General features: G+C 39.6%; 1 protein-coding gene across 4 annotated transcripts in view; it reads left to right on the forward strand.

Moving 5' to 3' along the window:
* The window catches only part of LRRC4B (leucine rich repeat containing 4B), a 171942-nt gene extending 153797 nt beyond the window's left edge, over positions 1 to 18145 (forward strand). For all 4 annotated transcript variants that reach the window (XM_040424042.1, XM_040424052.1, XM_040424034.1 and 1 more), the window contains 2 exons: positions 7985 to 8068; positions 14861 to 18145. In XM_040424042.1, the coding sequence (XP_040279976.1) occupies positions 14919 to 16844 (1926 nt within the window). In that variant the 5' untranslated portion in view covers positions 7985 to 8068; positions 14861 to 14918 and the 3' untranslated portion in view covers positions 16845 to 18145. The remainder of the gene's footprint in view (positions 1 to 7984; positions 8069 to 14860) is intronic.
* The last annotated feature ends 5595 nt before the right edge of the window (positions 18146 to 23740 follow it).

The following is a 23740-nucleotide window of genomic DNA, read 5'->3' on the forward strand; positions in this document are numbered from 1 at the left end:
AATTGAGTGTTTCTTCTTATTAGGATGTCATGGACCTTCTTCCAGATTTGAATGTTTTGACTGATGCTCTACTGCAATAATCTAGGAGGATTAACATATGTATAACTGTATTCTTTCTACTAACATTGTCACTTCAAAGAGGACCTTTCACCAGTTTTTACTTTATAAAAGCAATACCTCATACTGTAGTCCATGTTCAGGAGATGCCATCTCTCAAATTTTTTTTTATGATTCGCTCCTCCGTTGCGCCACTGTTGCCCCCTAGTTGGTTTTGACACCTGATATGCTAATTAATAGCATCGGTACAGGGAAGAGGAGACATCATCTTTTCTCAGTGGGCGTCTCCTTCTCTCTGGCTGTGGCGAGGTCCAATCGCAGCGGACATCTTCAGAGCCAGGGAGAAGGAGAGTTGTTTTCGTGAGATTTGGTAAATCTTATGAGAACAGGCTATGTAATCGAGCATAGTACTTGCTGTACTCGCTTACATAGCCTGTTCTCATGAGATTTACCAAATCTCATGAGAACAACTCTCCTTCTCCCTGGCTGTTAAGCGGTCCACTGTGATTGAACTGCATCACAACCAGGTAGAAGGAGACGCCCACTGAGAAAAGCTGAACCCAATGGGGTGCACAGTGGCGCAACGGAGGAGAGGATCATGTACAAAATTAGCGAGATTGGCATCTCCTGGACATGGACTAGAGTATGAGGTATTGCTTTTATAATGTAAAAACTGGTGAGAGGTGCACTTTAAAGATGATATGTAATCAGTTTTTGAAATCAACATGGCTTACATGTAGAGATGAGCCATTCGCTAAAAATCTAATTAGAGTTCAATTTGGCTGAATTGGTCGACCAATTCAAATTAGGTCCGAATCGATTCTTCCCTAATTTAATGTGCTCCAATTGGCTGAAAATTTGTGTAAGATACTCTGAGGTCTCCTGGGACTCATATTGTTCGTTTTCTTGTCTGTCTCTTTTTTTTTTTTTTTACAGAACGTTGTATTTTTTTATTTCTCTATTATTCTCTCCAAAATTCGTCCTGAATTGATTCACTAATACGGTAATTCAGATTTGGATCCACTGCAAATTTTTGTTTAGAATGCATTCTCGCATCTCTGCTTACATGCTATGATTCCCCCTGGACCCTTGATCATTGTGGGGTTTATTTTGTTTTGTGCAATCCATCACCCCTTTCCATAGTTCTGGCCCCCAATACCATTTGGAGCTCTATAGGCTAATAGAAAGCCAAGGTCCAAAGGGGCATAGATCAGCTACCCTCTGCATGGGCTGTGTCCACACCAACGCTCTGATATTGCTTAGTCATAGAGGATAGTATCAGATAGAACAGTATGATCTCACAAGATGTAACTAATCTCACAAGACCAGCCTGTGGCATTCATAGTGGAAGAGTGGAAGCTGGTCTGACAAGATTAGTTACATCTCGCATGATTTACTTTATACTTCGGCATCACTCTGATGCTGTCCTCTATAAGTGGTGTGGACGCTGCCCATGGAGCAGAGAGCTGGTTTATGACTTTCTTTTAGTATATAGAGCACAAAAAGGTATTGGGGGCCAAAACTATGATACAAGGGGATGGACTATAAAAAAAAGCCACCACAATGATGGGTGAACGATGGCATGTAAGTCATGTTGATTCCATAAACTGTGTTTAGGTCTCCTTTAAATGTGTCGAACACCAGTCCCCCAATTATATTGCCAATTCATCCTATTCCTCTGGTCTATTCTTTTTTTACCTTTGTATTTGTATTCTCATGCCAATTTTTCATAGCTTCTCTTCCTTGTTTCATCATATTATGTTAAAATTATTTAAAAGATATATGGACACCTTCGGGGGAAATTTTTTTATTATTGCATTTTACTCATTTTGGGCTAAAAATAAATTTTCCATGGACATCCTCCCATCCCCAAAAGAAGCAGGACAGAACATTGCTCCCACTCCCCATCTCTCCTATCATATGTGTAAAGTGAAGTGTTGCCATGCTGTGTTAGAGCTGATTGGACTGTGCGAGAGTAGCTGCACAGCCGTTCCCTTTCTAAAGTGCATCAAATAGCTTCAACTGGGCATGTTGGTCAGCGAGAAAGGCAGGAACATTGTGGCCAAGCTGCATTTGGGGGAAATAACACATGCTTCCTTCAAGGTGCACGTGATAAATTTAGTTGTGCAACACTTTTTGAAAAAGTACAGTAGCTTGCAGTAGTTGCTGGCCATGTCCCAGAGACTGTTCTCACAATTCAGCCATTCTTATATGGCACAGAGTGCTCTTCTGGTGTGCCATTGAACCATCTAAAGTTCCACCTTACATATGCTAGAGTGTCTATATGAGCAGCGTAAAGCGGTGAATGATTTTGTTGTGCAGCAGACCACCTCTGCAGGAAGCATGTGTTGTTTCCAGGTCAGGCAGAGGCAGTACACAAGAGACACTTGTCAGGTACTCAGGTCTTTCGATTAGGCTACCAGATTTGTCAATAGGGACAACTGAGGCATCAACAATGTCATCCCCGGATATTTATTTTAGAGCAGATACTCACTCTGATGCAACAAGAGATGGTGGAAGAAGAACAGCTTATGCATCTTGCTGGCTGTCCTGTAGTTGTTTAAACCCACAAGGAAAAATTCCATGGAGAAGGAGGATGAGAAGCTACCACTGGAGGAGGGGGAGTTGCTTGTGCAGGACGATGAGGCTAAAGATGATAATAACACAGTCCATGATGACCAAACATATCAGTGGGGGACTGAAATTGGGGGATTTGAAAGAAAGATTGAGTCCAGACCTTGAGATGAAGTTGAACAGCAGCTTTACTTGAATAAACGTTCATCAGAAACAGTCTCCAAACTTTGTCTTGGTCCCAGCAGGCTTTAGCATTAACTGGCAGGCAAACTCGTCTCTGCTACATCTGTTTGTCTATGCCTCTGCTGTTCTGACAGGCTGACTGTATAACTCAGATTCTTATGTCTGCTGCACCTTCTCTCTGTAGTCTGTCAGTTGTGCCAGGGAACTATGCTCCTGGCTTCTGAGGCTTTAAGTTTTGGCCTCCATGGCCAGCAAAGCTTAGGGTGCTCTGGCTGGCGTGGGCACGTCCAGCAGAGACGTGCCCTCTGCACACCTGTCCCCTAGCAGGGGGTAAGCTAGACTAACTAGAAACTGGACCCCACCCTTCCTGCAGAAAGTGGGACTCGCCCACCTCTCTCCGGGGGGGGGGGTTAGAATGGAATGGAAAGCTTCATTTTACCTAACTATAGCTCTGCCATTTGCTGCCACCTGCTGGTGAACCAGGCACATTACTTGTGAACATAATAGTTACAAACATTAGAAATGCACAGTGTATGGGACCTGAAGAAAATACATAAGATGACGTTTTGTTAGCCCATTAGAGGTAGTAGCAGGGTGCAGAAGTGGTAATGCCACTCTGGGGCGTTACACATGTGTTACCCATAGCTGTATATGTCAATGTCACTCTGACATGATTTGCTATTGCTGTCTCTGGGGAAGGGAGAGAAAGCAAAAATTTGAATAAAAAAATATAAAAAGATAATGTAAAGATATTAAGAAATCCTAGTCCTAGGAGACCTTAGTGTGTCATATGACAATTTTGAGGTCAATTGCAGCATATTTGATTTGTGTAGAATCAATTCAGACAAATTTCTTGAAATTTGCTCCTCTCTAGCCCAAAAGTGTTCATAGCCTTTAAACTCTTCCCTTTGATTTAATCTTTTTGTACCAATCTCATGAAATCTCTTTCAAACAGCTTATAATGCTCTAAAATAACTAAATCAGTAATCCTCTACTTACAACCTCCCTGCTTCCCCCTTACCAACCCTTCCCTGCCCCCCCCCCCCCTCCCCCAGACTCCGTTCACTCCGCTCCAGCAATACCATGACTATTACGGTACTCTTGTTATTTGCAAAAAAATATCATTAAGTTGGACAACCACAAAATACATCAATCTAACTGGAAGATGGAGTTTCTACACATACTAAATGTGTTTTATTGAAGATATATGTTTATAGCATGGCACAAAGATAAAAATAAATGAAGGTGGAAACTACCACATATGGAGTGGATAATAAGAGGAATTTAGGAATATGGCAACATATGTTGTTCTAATCCATACCGCCTTGTCAGAGTGCCCCAAAGGTTCATGTTGCTTGAAGAGCATTTCAGTGAGAAAGCCAAATCCTAACCTTTATCCTGCAACCGACTGGGCAAGTAATCATTACATGAACAGTGAAATCACATCTGCTCATTCTCTGCTTCTAGACAGAGATTTTATTCCAAATGATCTATATACTTTTCTCCTGCCACTACCATGTGCAGAGGCGTAACTATAGGCAGTGCTAACTATTGTCACCCAGGCCTTGGAGTTTGACAGTTCCATAGGAGAACACCAGGACTGTGAATGGTGTATGAATGTTGGGGGAAATGTGACTGGATCTGACAGTCCGTCTCTTCCCCAGGAGAGGACTAACACTGCTAAATGGTGTATGATATTAGGGAAGTCTGACATATTAGGGGAGTCTGACATTCCTTCTTTTCTATAGGAAAAGACCAGGACTATTAGGGTATGTCCACACTGTCAGGTTTCTCCATGTAGTTTTGGAAGCCAAAAACTAAAGTGGATTAAAAAAAAGAGTAGAAGTGGTATTTGTCCTGTATATTTTCTCTTTTCTTCTGGTCCACTCCTGATTTTGGCTTCCAAAACTGTATGCAAAAAACTGTCAGTGTGGCCATACCCTAAATGGGGTATGATAGTTGGGGGGGGGGGGGGAGTGATAGAGTCTGGCAGTTCTTCTGTTCCATAGGAGAAGACGAGGACTGTTATGTTTGTGGTGTTTTATAGTTGGGAGAATATGACAGAATCTGGCAGTCCTTCTGTTGCATAGAAGATCAGGACCATAAATGGTGTTTTATAGTTGGGAGAATGTGACAGAATCTGGCGGTCCTTCTGTTCCATATGAGACCAGGACCATAAATGGTGTATGATTGGTGGGAGAAAGTGACAGCTTTTATAGTGGGCTTAAAGTTATTCTCTTTCCCTAGAGCATTCATATGAATATGATATGGCAAGTTGGAATATGAACATCATTTGGCATGGCAAGAGCACTGGAAATATGGATCTCTGAAGTAACATGATTGTTGTGGTTATACATGTGAACCATCTGTATGTTTAGCATTTTAACATGCTCCACGAGATACTGTACCACAAAAACATGAGCATTGGCCCAATTAAATGACAATGAGGCTAATCATTGTGTGGATCTACGGCACTGCAACCTATGACCCATTCAAGGCAGAAATCCTAGGGTCATCTTCAGATTTTGCTATAGAAAGTACAAGATGGATTTTAATCCGTTTTGCGAACACACCCTAACTTACATTGTATGACGTAGTGTATGGATTCCATATGTTCATTTATAAGAAGCTTTCATTTTCAAGAAACCTAAACATGCCAAATAGCTGGCGTAGATCTTGAACATTAGAAAGTTGCATAATTTTTTATTATATAATTTGATATAATGGGAAATAGAAAAAGAATGTGCAATCTTTTCTTATGAGGTCTGTTTTCAATATGAAAAGGTCAACAGTGGAAAAAAACTAAGATAGTTAAATGGGTTGTCCAATGGCAAAATAAATAATAATAATATACTTAAATTTTGCAAATTTCACCAATGATCCAATTTCAGTCCATGACTAAGAGACATGAACAAAAGATTCTGAAATTTTGACCTGATTTTTTCATAAAAATTCAGATTCTAATGAACCAGAATTTTGTGTGATTTGATTTGGGAGAATTAAGGAGGGATGATGAGAGAGAGAAGAGTGAACTAGAGAGAGAGAAAGAGAGACTTTTCCAGGCAATTGGAGCAGACAGATGATTGGTGATTTGCATGAGGGGGCTGTGTGGCTCATCTTATTAGCTAAGCAGCAACTTATCAGCCTCAGCTGTGATAAAGAAGGGGGGTCGACTTAGCTAATGAGCTCAGTGATAGAGAGAGCCCCTCCATAGATGTCACTGACACAGAAACGGGTGGAAGTTTCTTGCTACTGGACATTAGGTTGGAACATTATGGTTTATAGAAGAAGCTCCACTTCCAGAATTACATGATTGGAATTAATTCAGGCCATTGATGAAGTTTAAAATATCAAAGTTTTATTAGTTTGGCATTTGCACACAAAGTTTTTGGGGTTTTCTTTTTTTGCATTGGATAAATAAAGCAGGTTTCCACTTTGAAGGATTTTTAGGTAATTGTTTCTTGACCAAGCCCTGATCATAAAGCTGACAGACTTGTTACCATGCAATGGTCTGGGTAGGAAATATCAACCTGGACTTTAAAAGGAGTTTGTCACCATTAAATGTTATTTTAATATAATTCAGCATAAAACACTAGTGACCTTGTAATTTACTTTCTGTCATAAAAATGTTCTCAAGTTGTGAAGTATTCTCTGGCACCTCCTGGTGTTTAATCTGTATAGTAATGTGCACGTCCACCCATTGAGGTGGTCAAACATGCTCAGTTCCATCCTTCAACTGCCACCCGGCATATCTACTGTTAGAAGCTGTGCCTGCTACGGAGAGCGCGGTGCACCAGAAATGACACATCCCCTGAGCTGTTATAATATAAAGATGCAGCAGAAAGGACACCTGATGTGCCAGCCTGATTATAATTTAGCAGAGCAATTGGAGCAATGAATGTGGAGATCTCTGGATCCATGTGAGGTGCAGGGCTGATTCTAGCTTTGTTAGAAAGAGATTTTCAGGTACTATATGATGTCAGATTTTTTACATCAATCATGGCATAACCCCTTTAAGACACGAGAACAATTTGTACTGATGTCTCCTGTAGCTCACAGTGGATTTCCTACATTGGGACAATACAGCCGGGTAAGCAACACTTGAACTTGCAAGCCTCTAGTTATAAATGAATGAAGAATGTCTGCCTTCACTGACAGAAAGCAGAGATCTTGATACGAATGTAAACACAAATGGGCACATTTATTAAGACCGGTGTTTTAGCCACCGGTCTTAATGAGCCCCTGCACTAGGGGTGGATTTGCTGCAGTTATGAAGTGTCGGCCTCTCCATAACTTTGTCTCATCCAGCACCAGTTATAAATGTAAGACAGCTTCCTTTCCTGCTTAAATTTAGACCATTTTCTATGCCTAAAACAGGCGTAGAAAATGGTAAATGAGACGGGCCTACCGGCCCTTCCCCATAAACACCACTCCCTCATTTTTAGAAATGGCTTAAGCGGGGAAATGTCACAGATTGCGTTGCAAAGGACCTTTGTGCCACAATCTGTGCCAGAAATACTCCTAATTTAGGTGTATTTCTGTTTAATAACTGACCCCCAAAATCTATCAAAAAGTTACAAAGTTTAATGAGGCTAGACAGGACCTATTAGCAGTCTGGTCTAAAAATGAAATAAGAAATCAGACTAAATCCTCAAAAACAAAACTCCAGACAAACATTTCTGATTTATATTTTGTCGCCCTTTTTGGAGATTGGATCAACTGAAAATCACTTTCCAGTCATTTGTTTTGTTCTCCATCTTTACTCTATGTTGGGTACTGGTTCTGTAGAGACCCAGCTGCTATATGGAGATTTACAGGCTACATACTATGGGGGAAAAGTATGCAAAATTAGGTCTCTTCCAAAAGTAAGAAAGTATATCTCACTTTAGCCAAACTGGACATTCATCTGTAATTTATTCTCTAAGGAGTACTAGTTCTCATGGTAATCCTCTCGTTGACTTGAATCCTTCAATCATCTTGTTCAGTTTCTTGTAATAAGAAGTGTTCAGTTTCTTGTAATAAGAAGGAATTTTGTTTGTTGGCGTAAGTTTTGTCTGTTCTTTGGTTGCTAATGAAAAAAATGAAAAAGGATTTCTTTATTTTTATTTCTCTTACTCCTAGACTAATACCTCAATAATTAAAGTCAATCATATATTTGGATTTTCCATAGGTGTTTAACTATACCAAGCTTCGAGGACTGACGTGTGCATTGAATATTGACAGGGATGTAGAACCAGCGCACCAGACATTCATGGTAAGTCCCAACATATACACACACAATGGAATTATAGGTTTCGTAGAAAGTTAAAGGAGGCTCAGCTGAATGTGATCATACCTTTCACTTAGCAATCTGTTGCTTCATTCTGGAGAAAAATGTTTTTAATCCATATGCGAATGAGCATTTAAGTGCAGTGCACTGAGGGAAGGCCCAAGCCACCATGTGCACCCTTGCTCCTCCTGCTTCTTCTGCCAGCCTCTCCCTCTCCTTCTTGATTGACAGGGTCAGACGAGATGACTAGCCAAAGTAAACACATTGATTTTCTTGTGACAATGGCAAGGGTTGGGATATATTAGGCAGCAAGTGAACAGTCAGACTTTGAAATTGATGTGTTAGAGGCAGAAAAATGAGCAAGTGTAAGGATCTGATTGACTCGGTCCAAATTGTGATGTTAGATGCCTGGGTCAAGCATCTCCAAAGTGGCAGGCCTGCAGTGTGGGGGTTTTCTAGGTAAGGAGTGGTCAACATCTGCCAAATGTAGTCCAAGGAAGGACAAGTGGTGGACCAGCAATAGGGTCATGGGCGTCCAGGGCTCAATGATGATGATGAGAATAGATAGTGAAGGCTAGCTTATCTGGTCCGATCCCACAGAAAAACCAGCTATAATAGCTGAAAATGTTAACACTGGACCTTGTGGAATCCATGACTTTTTGGGTAAGAGCTTTGTTAGTGCATGAAACAGACCTACACAATATTAGACAAGTGGTTTTAATGTTTCGGTGATGGGCGAATAGTTCAATAGAATCTATTTCACCTCCAAAGCACCAGCAACCCCCATGGACCACTTTCTTTTTTTAGCATATCTCGTTGGTATGTCATAAATATTGGTGCTTTGCTTTCCATGTAGACTTTTCTTTATTGTTGCGTGAAAGATTGAGACATCTTATTTTTACATTTCAGTTGATTTTACTACTGTTTTCTTCTGAAAGCCTTAATTTATCTGCAGGGAAATGTGATAGAATACAAATTTGGGGAAAAAAAGAAACATAAAAACGCACATTTGCATTTTTAGTACCTGCTGTATCTACAGCACAGAGATGATGAAAGTTATACATTGCTTGCAGCCATGGCCAGGAAAAAAATAGTAACCTTTTTCTTACTCCAGCCTAAAGTCAAGAAATTAAGAGCATTCAAGGGACTGTCCACTTCTTTGCTATTGATTCAGATTCCAGAGGATAAGCCATCAATATCCAATCGGAGGAGGTCGAACACCCTAAACCCCCACCAATCAGCTGTTGCAGGGTAACTCCGGCACCTGAGGTTAGCACCGGAACTACACAACTCTGTCCATTGTGTAATGGTGAATTATGAAGTGAATTATGGTGTCAGACCCCATTGATCAGATAATGATGATCTAACCCGAGGTCTGGCCATGAAGAGTAAAGGAGTGGACAAACCTTTCTAGCTCAATATTAGTTCACAATGTGAAATCTTACAAAATTGCAACAGATTCAAGCTCCCCAGGGCTGAAACTGTCCGTATGGTGCAGTATTAGGCTCCATTCACACGTCCGTAATAATGGGTCTGCATCCGTTCCGCAAATTCTCTATGGGGACGGAATGGAGTGGGCCGCCGATCTTCCGGTCCGTGGCTCCGGAAAGAAATAGAACATGTCCTATTCTTCGGATCCGCAATGCACTACGGACGTGTGAATGAACCCTTAGGGCAGAGGAATAAAAGACTAGGATTAGTCCTGATGAGTGAAATATAGAAAATTATCATATATATTTGTAGATAATAAAGACCTAGTGGCACCATCATATAGTGTAAACTGATATTTCCCTTTTTCCATTTATCTTTATCTTGGTAAATGCCAATATATTTCCCTTTATTTTGGTAAATGTCAAAAATTTATAAAACAAATGCTACCAACACATGCCCTCATACTCTCCTCTTCTCTAAAGGGATATTCCAGGATTTGAATATTAATGGCCTATGCTCAGGATAGGTCATCAATTGCTGGTTGATTGGTGTCTCACACCCACACCCCCGCAGATCGGCTTTTCCCAAGTTGGCAAATTGTAGTGCCGAAATTACACAGCTCCATCTATTGTGTAGCTGAAGGAGTTGGTTACTGCAATGTTGCTGCCATTGTGTTGAGGCAGCACTGCAGTAACCAGCTCCATCCACTGCACAGTCATTGGAGCTGTGTAGGTTTGACTCCAGAATTACAGGGGATCAAATGATCGTCATGGTTGTGTCACGATCAGTGTGGGGGGAAAACTCCACACTGAACACAGGAGGGAAGGGGAACAGTAACTGGGCCTGGAAACTAGGGAAGGAACAGGTAACCTCTTAAACAACCCTAATCCGCACCCTGACTACCTATCAATATGACTAGATCTTGAAGGTAGGAATATTCATAAGCTGTATACCTAGGACCTAATATCCCTATAAGGCACTGGAATGAGGTTAGGACCAGAGACAACCCATTCCTCCCCAGATGGACAAATGGAAGTCTCTGTCTTAGGCCCAGATACAAACAACAGGGAATATAACAAACGAAATACAATAAGACAAGACTTAGCTGAAAGTAGAAAACTGGCAACTCCAAAAACACCACAGACTATAACTGACCAGCTAGTTAGAAGACAGGAAGAAAACCTATAAACCGCAGAATGAGAAGCGGCTACTTATGGGAAAGGTAAATTACCAACAAGCAACACCTGGGTGCGGCATTCACACAGGGAACTTGTCAATTCAACCCATGAGTTGCCAGTCTCTCCGATCTCCTGGTACCTGCCACGGAAACGTTCGTGACAGGGTGGTGGGTGTCGGGCACCCACCAATCACAAATTGATGGCCTATCCTTAGAATAGTCATTAATATTCAAGTCATGTAAGACTTCTTTAATATTTCCATTTTGACCTACAGTCTTAAAGGGGTTGGCCAATTTCTGGCTACTTGTGACCAATGTGTAGGTAAGATGACTATATGGTACTAATATAGCTATTGTTGATATTCTGTGCCGTTTGCTATATTTCATAAGCCAGGACCCTTGTTAGTCAAATGCTGTCTGCAAAGAGGTCCTGCAAATAAGATGGCCACCTATGGAGGGTCATGTAACCAGAAACATCACTCAGCCTCCTCCATTCAAACTCACTGCACCTGCACTAAACTCCCACCAGTGCAGATGGAGGGTGCAGTGTATTTGAATGCAGGAGGCATCACATGAAGGTAATTTGCTTGGCCACATGACCCTCTATCGGTAGCAATTTTATGGACAAGAACTCTGTTTGAACAGCACAAATGGTGCAGAATTTGAACAAAGGCTATAGTAGTAAGTGCTGTATAATCATCTTACAAAGTGGTCAACCCCTTTAAGCGATTTAAAAATCTCTATATTCTCCTATATTTTCATTCACACCCTGCTCCTACCGGAGCTGTCTAATCCCTCGATTAAAAAAGAAAAAAAATACATGTTACAATACTATGAAATAGCAAAAGAAGCTCTACTCACCTTACTACGTCCCTGTTGCTCGGATGCCAATGCTTTCATGGTCCCTTGTAAATTAGAAATGACTGTGTTTTTATTTTTGAATCGCTAGAATAGTGAGAACTATGTTTAAAATATTATTAAAATATAAAGACAAATAGGCCGGCTCACATTTAATTGCATGTGCCTTTACTTACTCTGCTATTGATAAAAATACATTTTATAAAACCGTTTTATATTCCTTACAATTCATAAAATTAAAAATATTAAAATTGTAGCTTCAATTTGATGATCCCAGTCCTTTACATGCGGAGCTCACGCGTAAACATTTTACTAAAATTGTATAAAATGCGGTTGTTACTATCTTGGCTAAACCTTATAGTCAATTGGTGTCGGATTTGCTGTAATCTCGTGATGTTCTCAATGGAACATAGCTCAGAAGCGTATTATTTTCACGTTGTCTACCAGCGTTTTTGTTGTTAAATTATATTGGCAGTAATGTGGCAGGTAGCTTTAAATGTGCTGTTAGTAGGTGTTAAGGTGCTTATAAAATACTTGTGTGGTCCACTTGTTATACCAGGTTTTGATTATGCTGTTAGTCAAAAGTTAATATAAGTGAAATATTGGATGCCACCACATATAAATAGGTTAGCTTCAGATATATTGTTAGTTGGTATTTGAGGTGTATACACTTGTATAGCCAATTTATGTAGTAGTTATGCTTCTAAGCTTCCATGCACACTATTTTCTTGTAAACCGACAAACCACAACCGCCACCAGACGCATTTCGGACAAAGTCCTTCCTTAGTGGTATAAAATTCTAAATTGAATGAGGTACTGGGACCTGATACTAGGCTTTTAAATGGTATCAGGTAAAATCAAATTTGTGCACCGGATCATCTTTAAACAAAGTATCGCTAGTTACATCATTTCATCAATGTCATTCACATTGTGTGTTTTGGTTTTCTTTCATACAAAAATTGAACAATAACAATAAATAGCTGAAAATTGATAAAATAAAATAGAAATAAAAAGAAAATATAATATATGGGATATATGGAAAAGACATTCATTGTAGCATCCCACCACCTTTATTCTACAATGAATGTCTTTTCCATATATCCCATATATTATATTTTCTTTTTAATTCTATTTTATTTTATCCATTTTCAGCTATTTATTGTTATTGTTAAATTTTTGTATGAAAGAAACCAAAAACGCACAATGTGAATGACATTGATGAAATGATGTAACTAGCGATACTTTGTTTAAAGATGATCCGGTCCGGACATTTTGATTTTACCTGATACCACTAGTATCAGGTCCCAGTGCCTCATTCAATTTTGAATTTTATACCACTGAGGAAGGACTTTGTCCGAAATGGGTCTGGTGGCGGTTGTGGTGTGTCGGTTTACAAGAAAATAATGTGTATGGAAGCTTAGAAGCATAACTACTGTCATGGTTTTCAAACAAGGGCTGGCGTTCCGGAGATCTTTAAGCGCATGCGCCAGAGAATGTCCGACGAAAGATCATAGCCAGCGAATTTGCAAGCCTAGCGGAGAGCATTCCAACAAGAAGTTATACAGCCAAGTCAAAAGTGAATGAGTCCAGTGGAACAGTGAGTAACACGGACACATTGTTAAAAGGTGGATGAAAGTAAGTGTCACAATATTAAGAGCTGTATTGACGAACGTGAGCGCCACACGAACACAACAGGTGCCACATGAAGGTTGGATGCAGGAAGCACTATGTGAATATATATCGAGGGCTTCATAAATACAGAGACTATTCTGATATACTTTTGACATACGCAGCTGAATAAATCACATGTGACCGCATACAACTTACTCACATACTAACTGTGGACCAACAATCTAATCAAAATTGGCTACAATAATAACCGGAGTATACAAGTGTTTTTATTAACACCTCAAATACCAACTAACAATATATCTAAAGCTAACCTATTTATATGTGGTGGCTAGTGATGCGCGGCAGGGTCCATATTCGACTTTGCGATATTTTCGCGAATATTTTGTAGAATATTCGCAAATATTCGCGAATATTCGACAAAAACGAATATATAGCAATATATTGAATATAGTGCTATATATTAATTTTTCAGAATATTTGTAATATTCTAAAACAAGAATATATAGCAATATAGAGAATATTCAAAAAAACGAATATAGAGCAATTTAGTTAATATAGTGCTATAATCTTTTTTTTTAATAGTCATAATTTTTTTCAAATCTGAACTTCAGATGATAAAAAAAATGACGACTATTAGACAAAGAAGATTATAGCACTATATTAGCTAAATTGCTCTACATTTGTTTTTTCAAATATTTGCTATATTGCTATATATTCTTGTTTTAGAATATTACAAATATTCTAAAAAACGAATATAGCACTATATCGAATATATTCATTTTTTAGAATATTCATAATTTTTTCCATCTAAAGTCATGATTCCTCCCTGCTTAAGTTACTTGTGGGTCAATGACTCATTGGCCCACAAGCAAGAAGCAGGGAGGAATCATGTGTTCAGATGGGAAAAAATGACGAATATTCGCTATAACGAATATATAGCACTATATTTGAAATATTTGCAAATTCTCGAAGTTGCGCTATTCGAATATTCGCGCTCAACACTAGTGGTGGCATCCAATATTTCACTTATATTAACTGTTGACTAACAGAATAATCAAAGCCTGGTATAACAACAAGTGGACCGCACAAGCATTTTATAAACACCTTAACACCTACTAACAGCACATTTAAAGCTACCTGCCATATTAGTGCCAAAATTATTTAACAACAAAAATGCTGGTAGACAACGTGAAAATAATATGCTTCTGAGCTATGTTCCATTGAGAACATCACGAGATTAGGTTTAACCAAGATAGTAACAACCGCATTTTATACTATTTTAGTAAATTTTTTATGCGTGAGCTCCGCATGTAAAGGACTGGGATTATCAAATTGAAGTTACAATTTTAATTTTTCTAATTTTAGGAATTGTATGGAATATTGAATGGTTTATTTATTCATATCAATAGTAGAGTAAGTAAAGGCACATGCAATTATATGTGAGCCTATTTGTCTTTATATTTCATAATACGTTTTTACTGGAAGGTGGCCAGCAGGCCAGGCACCAGTTAGCTAGTGAGTGTCCTCCAATTTGTCATTTATGTTTAAAATATGACTTACTAGAAAAAGCTGAGATGTTTTCTTATTTCTGCATTAATTATTCCGCGCACTACGGGCTGAATTCACTGTGCTCTAACATTGTTCATTTTCTCACAACTTCTTTTTTTCTTGTATTTAAGGCATTTGTAACTAAGATGATAAACCTGGGAGAAAAGTATTGAACTATGAAAATAGAAGATGGTCACCAACCATTGCACCAACAGGATGCTTGGTTTGAAGATTTTTAGAATGATTTTGAAGCAAGTTTTACTTATCTCATGGGTCTCATCCCTGGCCCTGGGAGGAACATCTCCAACCTCTTGTCCTGCTGCCTGTTCTTGCAGCAATCAGGCCAGTCGAGTCGCATGTACACGAAAAGAACTGGTAGAAGTGCCAGAAAGCATCTCAGTCAATACGCGATACCTGAACCTTCAGGAGAACATTATTCAGGTTATCAAAACAGACACTTTTAAGCACCTTCGACATTTGGAAATACTACAGCTCAGCAAAAATCTTATTCGGAAGATTGAGGTTGGTGCTTTTAATGGACTCCCAAACTTGAGCACATTGGAGCTTTTCGATAATCGCTTGACCACTGTTCCCACTCAAGCCTTTGAATATCTATCCAAGCTAAGGGAGCTGTGGCTAAGAAATAATCCTATTGAAAGTATCCCATCATATGCTTTCAACAGAGTTCCTTCTTTAAGACGACTTGATTTGGGAGAATTGAAGAAGTTGGAGTATATTTCTGAAGCTGCTTTTGAGGGTCTTGTAAACTTAAGATATCTAAATCTGGGCATGTGCAATTTAAAAGATATACCCAACTTAACAGCATTGGTCAGATTGGAAGAATTGGAATTGTCTGGAAATCGTCTAGAGATGATTCGCCCTGGTTCCTTTCAGGGGCTGACAAGCCTGAGAAAGTTGTGGCTGATGCATGCTCATATTGCAACCATAGAACGCAATGCCTTTGATGATTTGAAATCTTTAGAGGAACTTAATCTTTCTCACAACAATTTAATGTCTCTTCCCCATGATCTTTTTACTCCTCTTCACCGCCTGGAGCGAGTACACCTTAACCATAATCCTTGGCATTGCAACTGTGACGTTTTGTGGTTAAGCTGGTGGTTAAAAGAGACCGTACCAAACAATACAACCTGTTGTGCGCGTTGTCATTCCCCACCAAACTTAAAGACTAGATACATAGGAGAACTAGATCAGAGTCACTTCACGTGCTATGCCCCAGTAATAGTGGAACCTCCCACTGACCTCAATGTAACTGAGGGCATGGCTGCTGAGCTCAAATGCAGAACTGGCACATCAATGACATCTGTCAACTGGTTAACGCCAAATGGAACACTGATGACTCATGGTTCCTATAGAGTACGTATCTCTGTTTTACATGACGGCACACTGAATTTTACAAATGTTACGGTACAGGACACAGGACAATACACATGTATGGTCACAAATTCAGCAGGAAATACAACAGCTTCTGCCACTCTTAATGTTTCCGCTGCAGCTGATCCCTCGACCACTGACTATACTTACTTTACAACGGTTACAGTGGAAACTATGGATTCCTCCTCCGAGGAAATTAAGCCTACTGAAAAAGAACCCGGTCCAACAACGACAGTTCGATGGGGGATAACATATTCTACCACATCCCTTACTCCACGAAGTACCCGTTCCACAGAAAAGACGTTTACTATCCCAATAACTGATGTGACAGAGAACATCATGAAAGATCTAGATGACGTCATGAAGACAACAAAGATCATTATCGGGTGCTTTGTGGCCATCACATTTATGGCAGCTGTTATGTTAATTGCATTTTACAAACTTCGTAAACAGCACCAGCTACACAAACATCATGGGCCAACACGAACTATTGAAATTATCAATGTGGAAGATGAAATACCAGCGACAGCCCCGGGAGACAACCACATGGCACTCCCAGCTATTGAGCACGACCACCTTAACCATTATACAGCATTTAAATCCCATTATAACAACAATACAGGAACACTTAACTGTGCCAAAAACCCCATGCTCAACTCCATTCATGAACCCCTTCTGTTCAAAAGCAGCTCAAAGGAAAATGTACAAGAAACACAAATTTAAGGTTACTCATAAAAGTTTGTTAAAAACAATTTTTTTTCCCAGAGTATGAGAATGGATAATACCGAGCTAACAACCCAATGATGACAATATCTCTGGGTTAATATTCACACGATACTCATCTTCCTGTTTCCAAAAACCCATTCAATGAGAGGTGACCCAAATGAAGCACTGACACAAAACGAAACGAAGACTCTTTTGATAACTTTAAAGGGAAAATTCACTCTCTGACTACCTGATGTATTACTAAAAAAGAAAAAAGAAAAAAAAACACGCCGAAAGGGAAAAAGTTCCGAAAAGAAAAAAAAAGTATGAAAATTGCTTATTTTGTGGTACAGCTCTTTATGTGTAAATTCTATTTCAGATCTATTTTCATCAAAGATGTTGAGGACAGGAAAATCATTCAAGAGATTTCCGAAAAGTTTTTCTTTTTTTTTTTTTTATGTCACTAAGGAGTCTCTGTTGAATCATCCTGGTCTGTGACAACGGTGACTTCATTTTTCATGTAGAAAAAAATACAAATAGTTTTTTTTTTCCATTCACTCATTACCATGGGTGCCTGCTATGACAGAGAAAAAGTGACGTGGCACAGGCCCCAGTGATTGTACGATGGTTTCTTTGTAATAGCTTGGATGATGTGTAACAAAGTCGGAACTGAGTATTGTGGGAAGGAATTGTGGGGAAAGTTGTTCCTTGCCACTTGATATCACCATCCTTCTCGGTGGGTTTTCATTATGCTTTTTTAAAAAAAAATAATAAAAAGAAAATAACAAAATATCAAAAAAGGTGTTTACAACCTTGAAGAGAACTTTATTTTCAAAGGTACTGTGCCATATAACCCTTTACAGATGTGCCAATTATCTTCAGAACTTTACATAAAATGAAAACTGTATGAAAAAAAACGAAAAAAAAACAGTTTTTACTAAATATTTTTGTTTTCGGGAAAGGAACACGGAGAACCTTACGATTTTGAAACTTCTGCCACAGGAATATTTAGGCCAGTTATTTTGTCTGGATTTCTATCAAAAAAGTGTAAGGTGTGTGAAATAATGAAGTTGATATGAACTTTTTAAGTCCTCCCTCCTTTTTTTTTCTTGGGTGGGTGATTAGTTGCTTTGTTTTTTTTGGTTTTTGGTTTTTTTATGTTTTGAAGATTTTGATTGGGTGGGAAATGTATTCTTGTTATAAGAACAGAAGAGATTATAGTATGTCTGTGGCTCTTTATTGAGACAGAAAGTTACAAGCTAAGTTGGTGACATTGCCAAGAGTCTGCAACAAAAATATAATAAAAATAATGAAAAGACGCTCTTTTTGTTGAGTTGACATATGTATGGTTTGTGAAATTTGACACAATGAGAGGACACAAATATTTTCCAATCCCACTCTGACTCACACACATATACCATGTAGCTACAGTAATTTCCTATCCTAGCAAACTAGTGTTCACAGTTGATTTAAAGGGTTGTCTGGCCCCTTGAATGCTTGTAATACTCACCTTACTGATCCACGTCACCATTTCCACCCTGACCATGTCTCCCACCAGCTTTTATATCTTGGTCTTCAACATGGACATTTAACCTCTGCAGCTAAACATTGGCTGCAGCAGACACCACTGAGCTCACTTGAAAGCACTTGGTAACAGCTGAGGAGAGCAGGACAAATATACCTTATGTGAATCTTTTTTATGAGCTGTAGTGAGAATATGAACTTTTATTCTGCTAGATTCTTCTTAAGTGCTATGGAGGAGCTCCACTGTAAAGCGTTTTCTGCACTGTGTTGCTGCACAGCTCCACCCAGTAACAGCTGTAGTAGTCTCCTGATTAGTTACTATAGCTGTCACTCACAGCAGAGGGAAGGGACTGTTAAGCAGCTGAATGCAGAGAGCATTTCACAGTGAAGCTCCACCTTCTGTACACTTAAAGGGGTTGTGCCACAAGAAATATATTACACTGTTCAAACCAGCACACCTGAATACTTTTTTAATTGCATATAATTAAAAATTTAGTATAGCCACTGAGCTATTCAATAAAATTGTATCTGTATAGCACCACCTACAGTTTGTTCTTTTTCCTATATCTCTGACTACCTCACTCAGATAGTCGCAAACACTGAGTTTAAACCTTCGACTGCCACTTCTGTTAGACACTGTGGCAGTAACACAGATAGAGCTGCAGCAGAAAGAACATACCTCCTGAGAAATGACATGGTCCCTGAGCTGCCAGCCTGAAATAAATCTAGCAGAACAATTGGAACAACGATGGGGAGATCTCTGGATCCTTGTGAGGTACAGGCAGTGTCGTACCTAGGGCCCACCAGTAAAATTTATTTTGGGGGCCCACCGTATGGAAACATTCAAATATAATAATTAATCTAACAATTTTTTTTTATATGAACATAGGCTGTACATTGAATTTATGTATGTAGTACAGTAAGTCTAATGTGTCATGTGCCACTTGTGCAGGGGTGGGAGACTAGGGGCCCACCGGGGGATTACCCTGTACCCCTCTGGGCCAGTCCGAGCCTGGGTACAGGGCTGCTTCTAGCTTTGTTAGAATGGGATTATCATGTACTATATGCTGTATGATTTTCATTCTCTACATCTATCATGGGATAAATCCTCTAAGAGCAGAATCTGTCAGAATAAAACTGTATATTCACAATACTCCTGATAATAAAAGCTCCACAAAACATATGTTTGTCCTGCTCTCCCCACCCCCTACCTAGTGCTAACAGCAGTTTAGCATAGTCAAAACTGGCACACTCCATTTAAACCAAATAACCAAAACCATTTAGGTTCATTCACACAGATGTGTTTTGGGTCCATTTTCTATGGAGCCATAATAGAGCTACCATAGAGAATCGTGTGAAAGTATACATATGGGGGATTTTCCTGTTGCATTCTGTTGAATTAATTGGATGTCATAAGTACAGAAGTATAAACCAGCATGGCTTCTAGGGGGGATTATCTCCATAAATCTCTTGGGTGGTGGAAAATGCACGCCACTGCATGGAACCCATGTGACCTCCATGCTCTGCCATGCAGTCTGTGTACATGTACTCTGTTGTGCTACGTGGCTTGTTAAGTAAGTATATAACCGTTTTGTCTTCAACAACCATGACAGTAGGACATTTTCAAAGTCATAAAAATCTAAAAATGTAAACAAAAAAATGAATTCACTAAGTAAAGATCCTTAATAAGTGATAGTAAGAAATACACAAGGACTATTGATATAGATATTTGCATGAGTTCATCGTTATGCCAATTCTGTTTTGGCATAAAAACCACCTATGCTGTCATGAAGAGCAGAGGAATGATAGTTGTCCTTCTGTAATTCTTTTCCTGCTCAATGTGCGATTATCTCTACAATTTGTTTTCCACGTGTCCTGCTCCGTATGTGAATGAGAAGATACGCGTTAGCTGGGCATGTCTTCTCAAAATAGAGTCTGGCATGTTCTTAAATTATGGAAACAACCACACCTCATCCAAGTGATTGAAGTTCTTCTCGGATCTGCACACAGATTTTTGCGCATGCACAGTTACCACTGTTTTCTGGGGGGTGCAAAAAAAACCCACACTGTACATAAACCTAGATTCCCATTCTAGTCTCACGTTATTTAAAAAAGGAACAGGCAAAAAGTGGAAGTGAACAAAGATGTCCGTCAAGAGGCTAAGGGTGGGATGTAGGTTAAAAGGAAGACACTCTAATGGCATAGAAAAGCTTGGAACACATTTTACAGAGGTATTGCCAACTGTTTAGGAAATACCTGATTAGTGGGGGGAGGGGGGGTCTGACTTTCAGCACCACTCCTCCTGATCAGGTGTTTGAAGAGGATGTGCAGCAAGCCCCTGAGGAACTGGTGTAGAGAATGAGAGTGGTAGTGGACCTGATGAAGTGTTGTGTCAAGGTGTACTCCCTCAGGACATTGCTCCCTGGGGATTGGTGCAGTGGAAATGTAGTTTTGAAGAATAAGGCCAGAATTAAACATATAAAAGTCTTTTTTTGTGCAACATAGAACTTCATATACATTCATCAGAAGCAGCTTTCTCTGGCACCAGTAAGAATATGGAGGTCTAATAATGTTTAGGTGATAGATGTCTTGGTTGTAATCCCTCACCTTGCAGCTGTGTCTTTAATACTGGTAGTAGCAGTTAACTTTGTTGTCTAGCATCTCAAGACTTCATTTGAGGCAAGTTTAAGTAGTTCTCTCTGGAGAATCTGTAACAGGAGCAGGAGCTCTGCAATGTGCTTTCTCTCCCTTCTGTCTCCAGGAAGAAACTCTCTGGACCAGCCAACTCCTACCAAGAGGGACAGGGTGGTTAGCCATGTTTCTTTGCTAACTTTTGCTTTTCACATACTTAATGGTAACAACGACCAGGAGCACACAATAAAATGCATAACATTACAATATAAAATGATATGAAAGTATTTACAGAATTGTAGTAACCCCAGGTCTGCAGTACTACAGATGTGGCCCTCTGATGAGCTCTGCAGCCTCCTCACAGTGTACTAGTCACAGTGTTCTATATTGTGTATATTGTGTAGTGGCTGTGCTTGGTACTGCAGCCCAGGCTCACACTTGAATGGGACTGAGCTGCACATAGGCCATGTGACCCATGGAAGTGACATCACTGGCCTAGCTGATTGGTAAGAGTGCTGAGTAACAGACCCCAATCGATCAGATATTTATTAACTAATCTGAGGATAGGACATCAATATTATAGTCCCGGAAAATGCCTTTGAAGGGAACCTGTCACCAGGTTTGGCAACACTAGGGAACCCACCCCTTTGGAAGGTGCCAGAAAAATAGGTTCCTGAACTTGCCAAATTCCTGCAGACCTGTCTCCTCATGTACTGACTTTCTGCCCGTTTACTGGATTCTGACCCTCCACTGCCTGACCTGAGCCTGACCTCCGTATTGACCCTTTGCTGCCTACTCTGACCTTGGACTATTTACCATATAACTTGTACTCCACCTGCTCAGATCTCGGCCAGACTATGATCTTGCCTGACCCCTCAGCGCTCTGCATCAGTGTTTCTGACCCCTGTAGGTCAGCTGTCAATCATACAAGAGGTAGCGGCTTGGTGGTCCCCCTGCACCAAATTTCAGATCCCAGGACAGGGATTTAAGGGTGAAAACCAGGTGACTGCCAGGATAATGCCCTCAGGAGTTGCCCAAAGTCAAATCTGTTGGTTAATACAGTGGTTTCACACTCAGTGCTGCAACACTGCTAGAGATGAGTCTTGGACTGATCTTCTTGTACGTTAGATCTTCATTTACTATACTTTACAGGGAAATGCACATTTGATAGGGGCAAATTTGTTACCCTAAACCCTTGATGCATTATGGCATGCTGGTGGTTTAGTGGTCCCAAAGCAGGCGACAGCTGAGCCTTTCAATGAACAAATACAATACTGAGATCGAGAAAGTAGAAAAATGCAAACAGAAGTATATGCCATTCTGGGATCAAATGGAGCTTGTACATTCACTGACCCCATAAAAGGAAATAAGATGATTCATTTACCGGAAAGCTGACTCTATTTCAAGAATGAATTCCTTGATCCATAGGGACAGATTACGTACGGTGAATCTCTTCCTTTTGATGCAGTTCAGTAGGTTTACTAAGTACCAGTCAATGTTACAGTAGAGACCCACTCTCACGTTTCCTCACATTAATGGTTAGTCAGGGGAACCCATTAATGGAGCCACATCTGATTAACCAAGACCCAAACAGACCTAATGCCTAATGTTTCTCTCCTAAGTGCATCGTACACAACTACCACATAGGGAAAGCATGTTGGAGCCTTTGTTGTCATATAAAGCAACACTTTTCTACTAGAAATCAGCAAATCAACTGTGTAATAATCAGACTCAGGCAGAGAAGGAAAAACTGTGATAATAAATTCGAAAAAAAGGAGAAACAAAAATAGACTTCAGAGACTTCAGAGAGGCATACACAAATTTTCACCACTTGGAGCACTTTCGATTCAGACAGAATCAATTTAGACCTGAATCAAATCCATCGACTGATCAGGCCAAATCTAACCCAAATTGAATTTTGAGAAATTTACTTATCTCTAGTTTATAATTTTGCTCATCTGCACCTTCTGTAATGATAATCAGAATTATCTGCACCTTCTGTAATGATAATCAGAAGTAAATTTGCCCCTATCAAATGTGCATTTCCCTGTATATATATATACAGTATATATATATACAGTGGGATGCGAAAGTTTGGGCAACCTTGTTAATCGTCATAATTTTCCTGTATAAATCGTTGGTTGTTACGATAAAAAATGTCAGTTAAATATATCATATAGGAGACACACACAGTGATATTTGAGAAGTGAAATGAAGTTTATTGGATTTACAGAAAGTGTGCTATAATTGTTTAAACAAAATTAGGCAGGTGCATAAATTTGGGCACTGTTGTCATTTTATTGATTCCAAAACCTTTAGAACTAATTATTGGAACTCAAATTGGCTTGGTAAGCTCAGCGACCCCTGACCTACATACACAGGTGAATCCAATTATGAGAAAGAGTATTTAAGGGGGTCAATTGTAAGCTTCCCTCCTCTTTTAATTTTCTCTGAAGAGTAGCAACATGGGGGTCTCAAAACAACTCTCAAATGACCTGAAGACACAGATTGTTCACCATCATGGTTTAGGGGAAGGATACAGAAAGCTGTCTCAGAGATTTCAGCTGTCTGTTTCCACAGTTAGGAACATATTGAGGAAATGGAAGACCACAGGCTCAGTTCAAGTTAAGGCTTGAAGTGGCAGACCAAGAAAAATCTCGGATAGACAGAAGCGATGAATCAAAGACCTACAACATCATCTTGCTGCAGAAGGAGTCACTGTGCATCGTTCAACCATTCGGCACACTTTACACAAGGAG

Source organism: Bufo bufo, chromosome 1 (assembly GCF_905171765.1).
Source record: "Bufo bufo chromosome 1, aBufBuf1.1, whole genome shotgun sequence".
Lineage (NCBI taxonomy): Eukaryota > Metazoa > Chordata > Amphibia > Anura > Bufonidae > Bufo > Bufo bufo.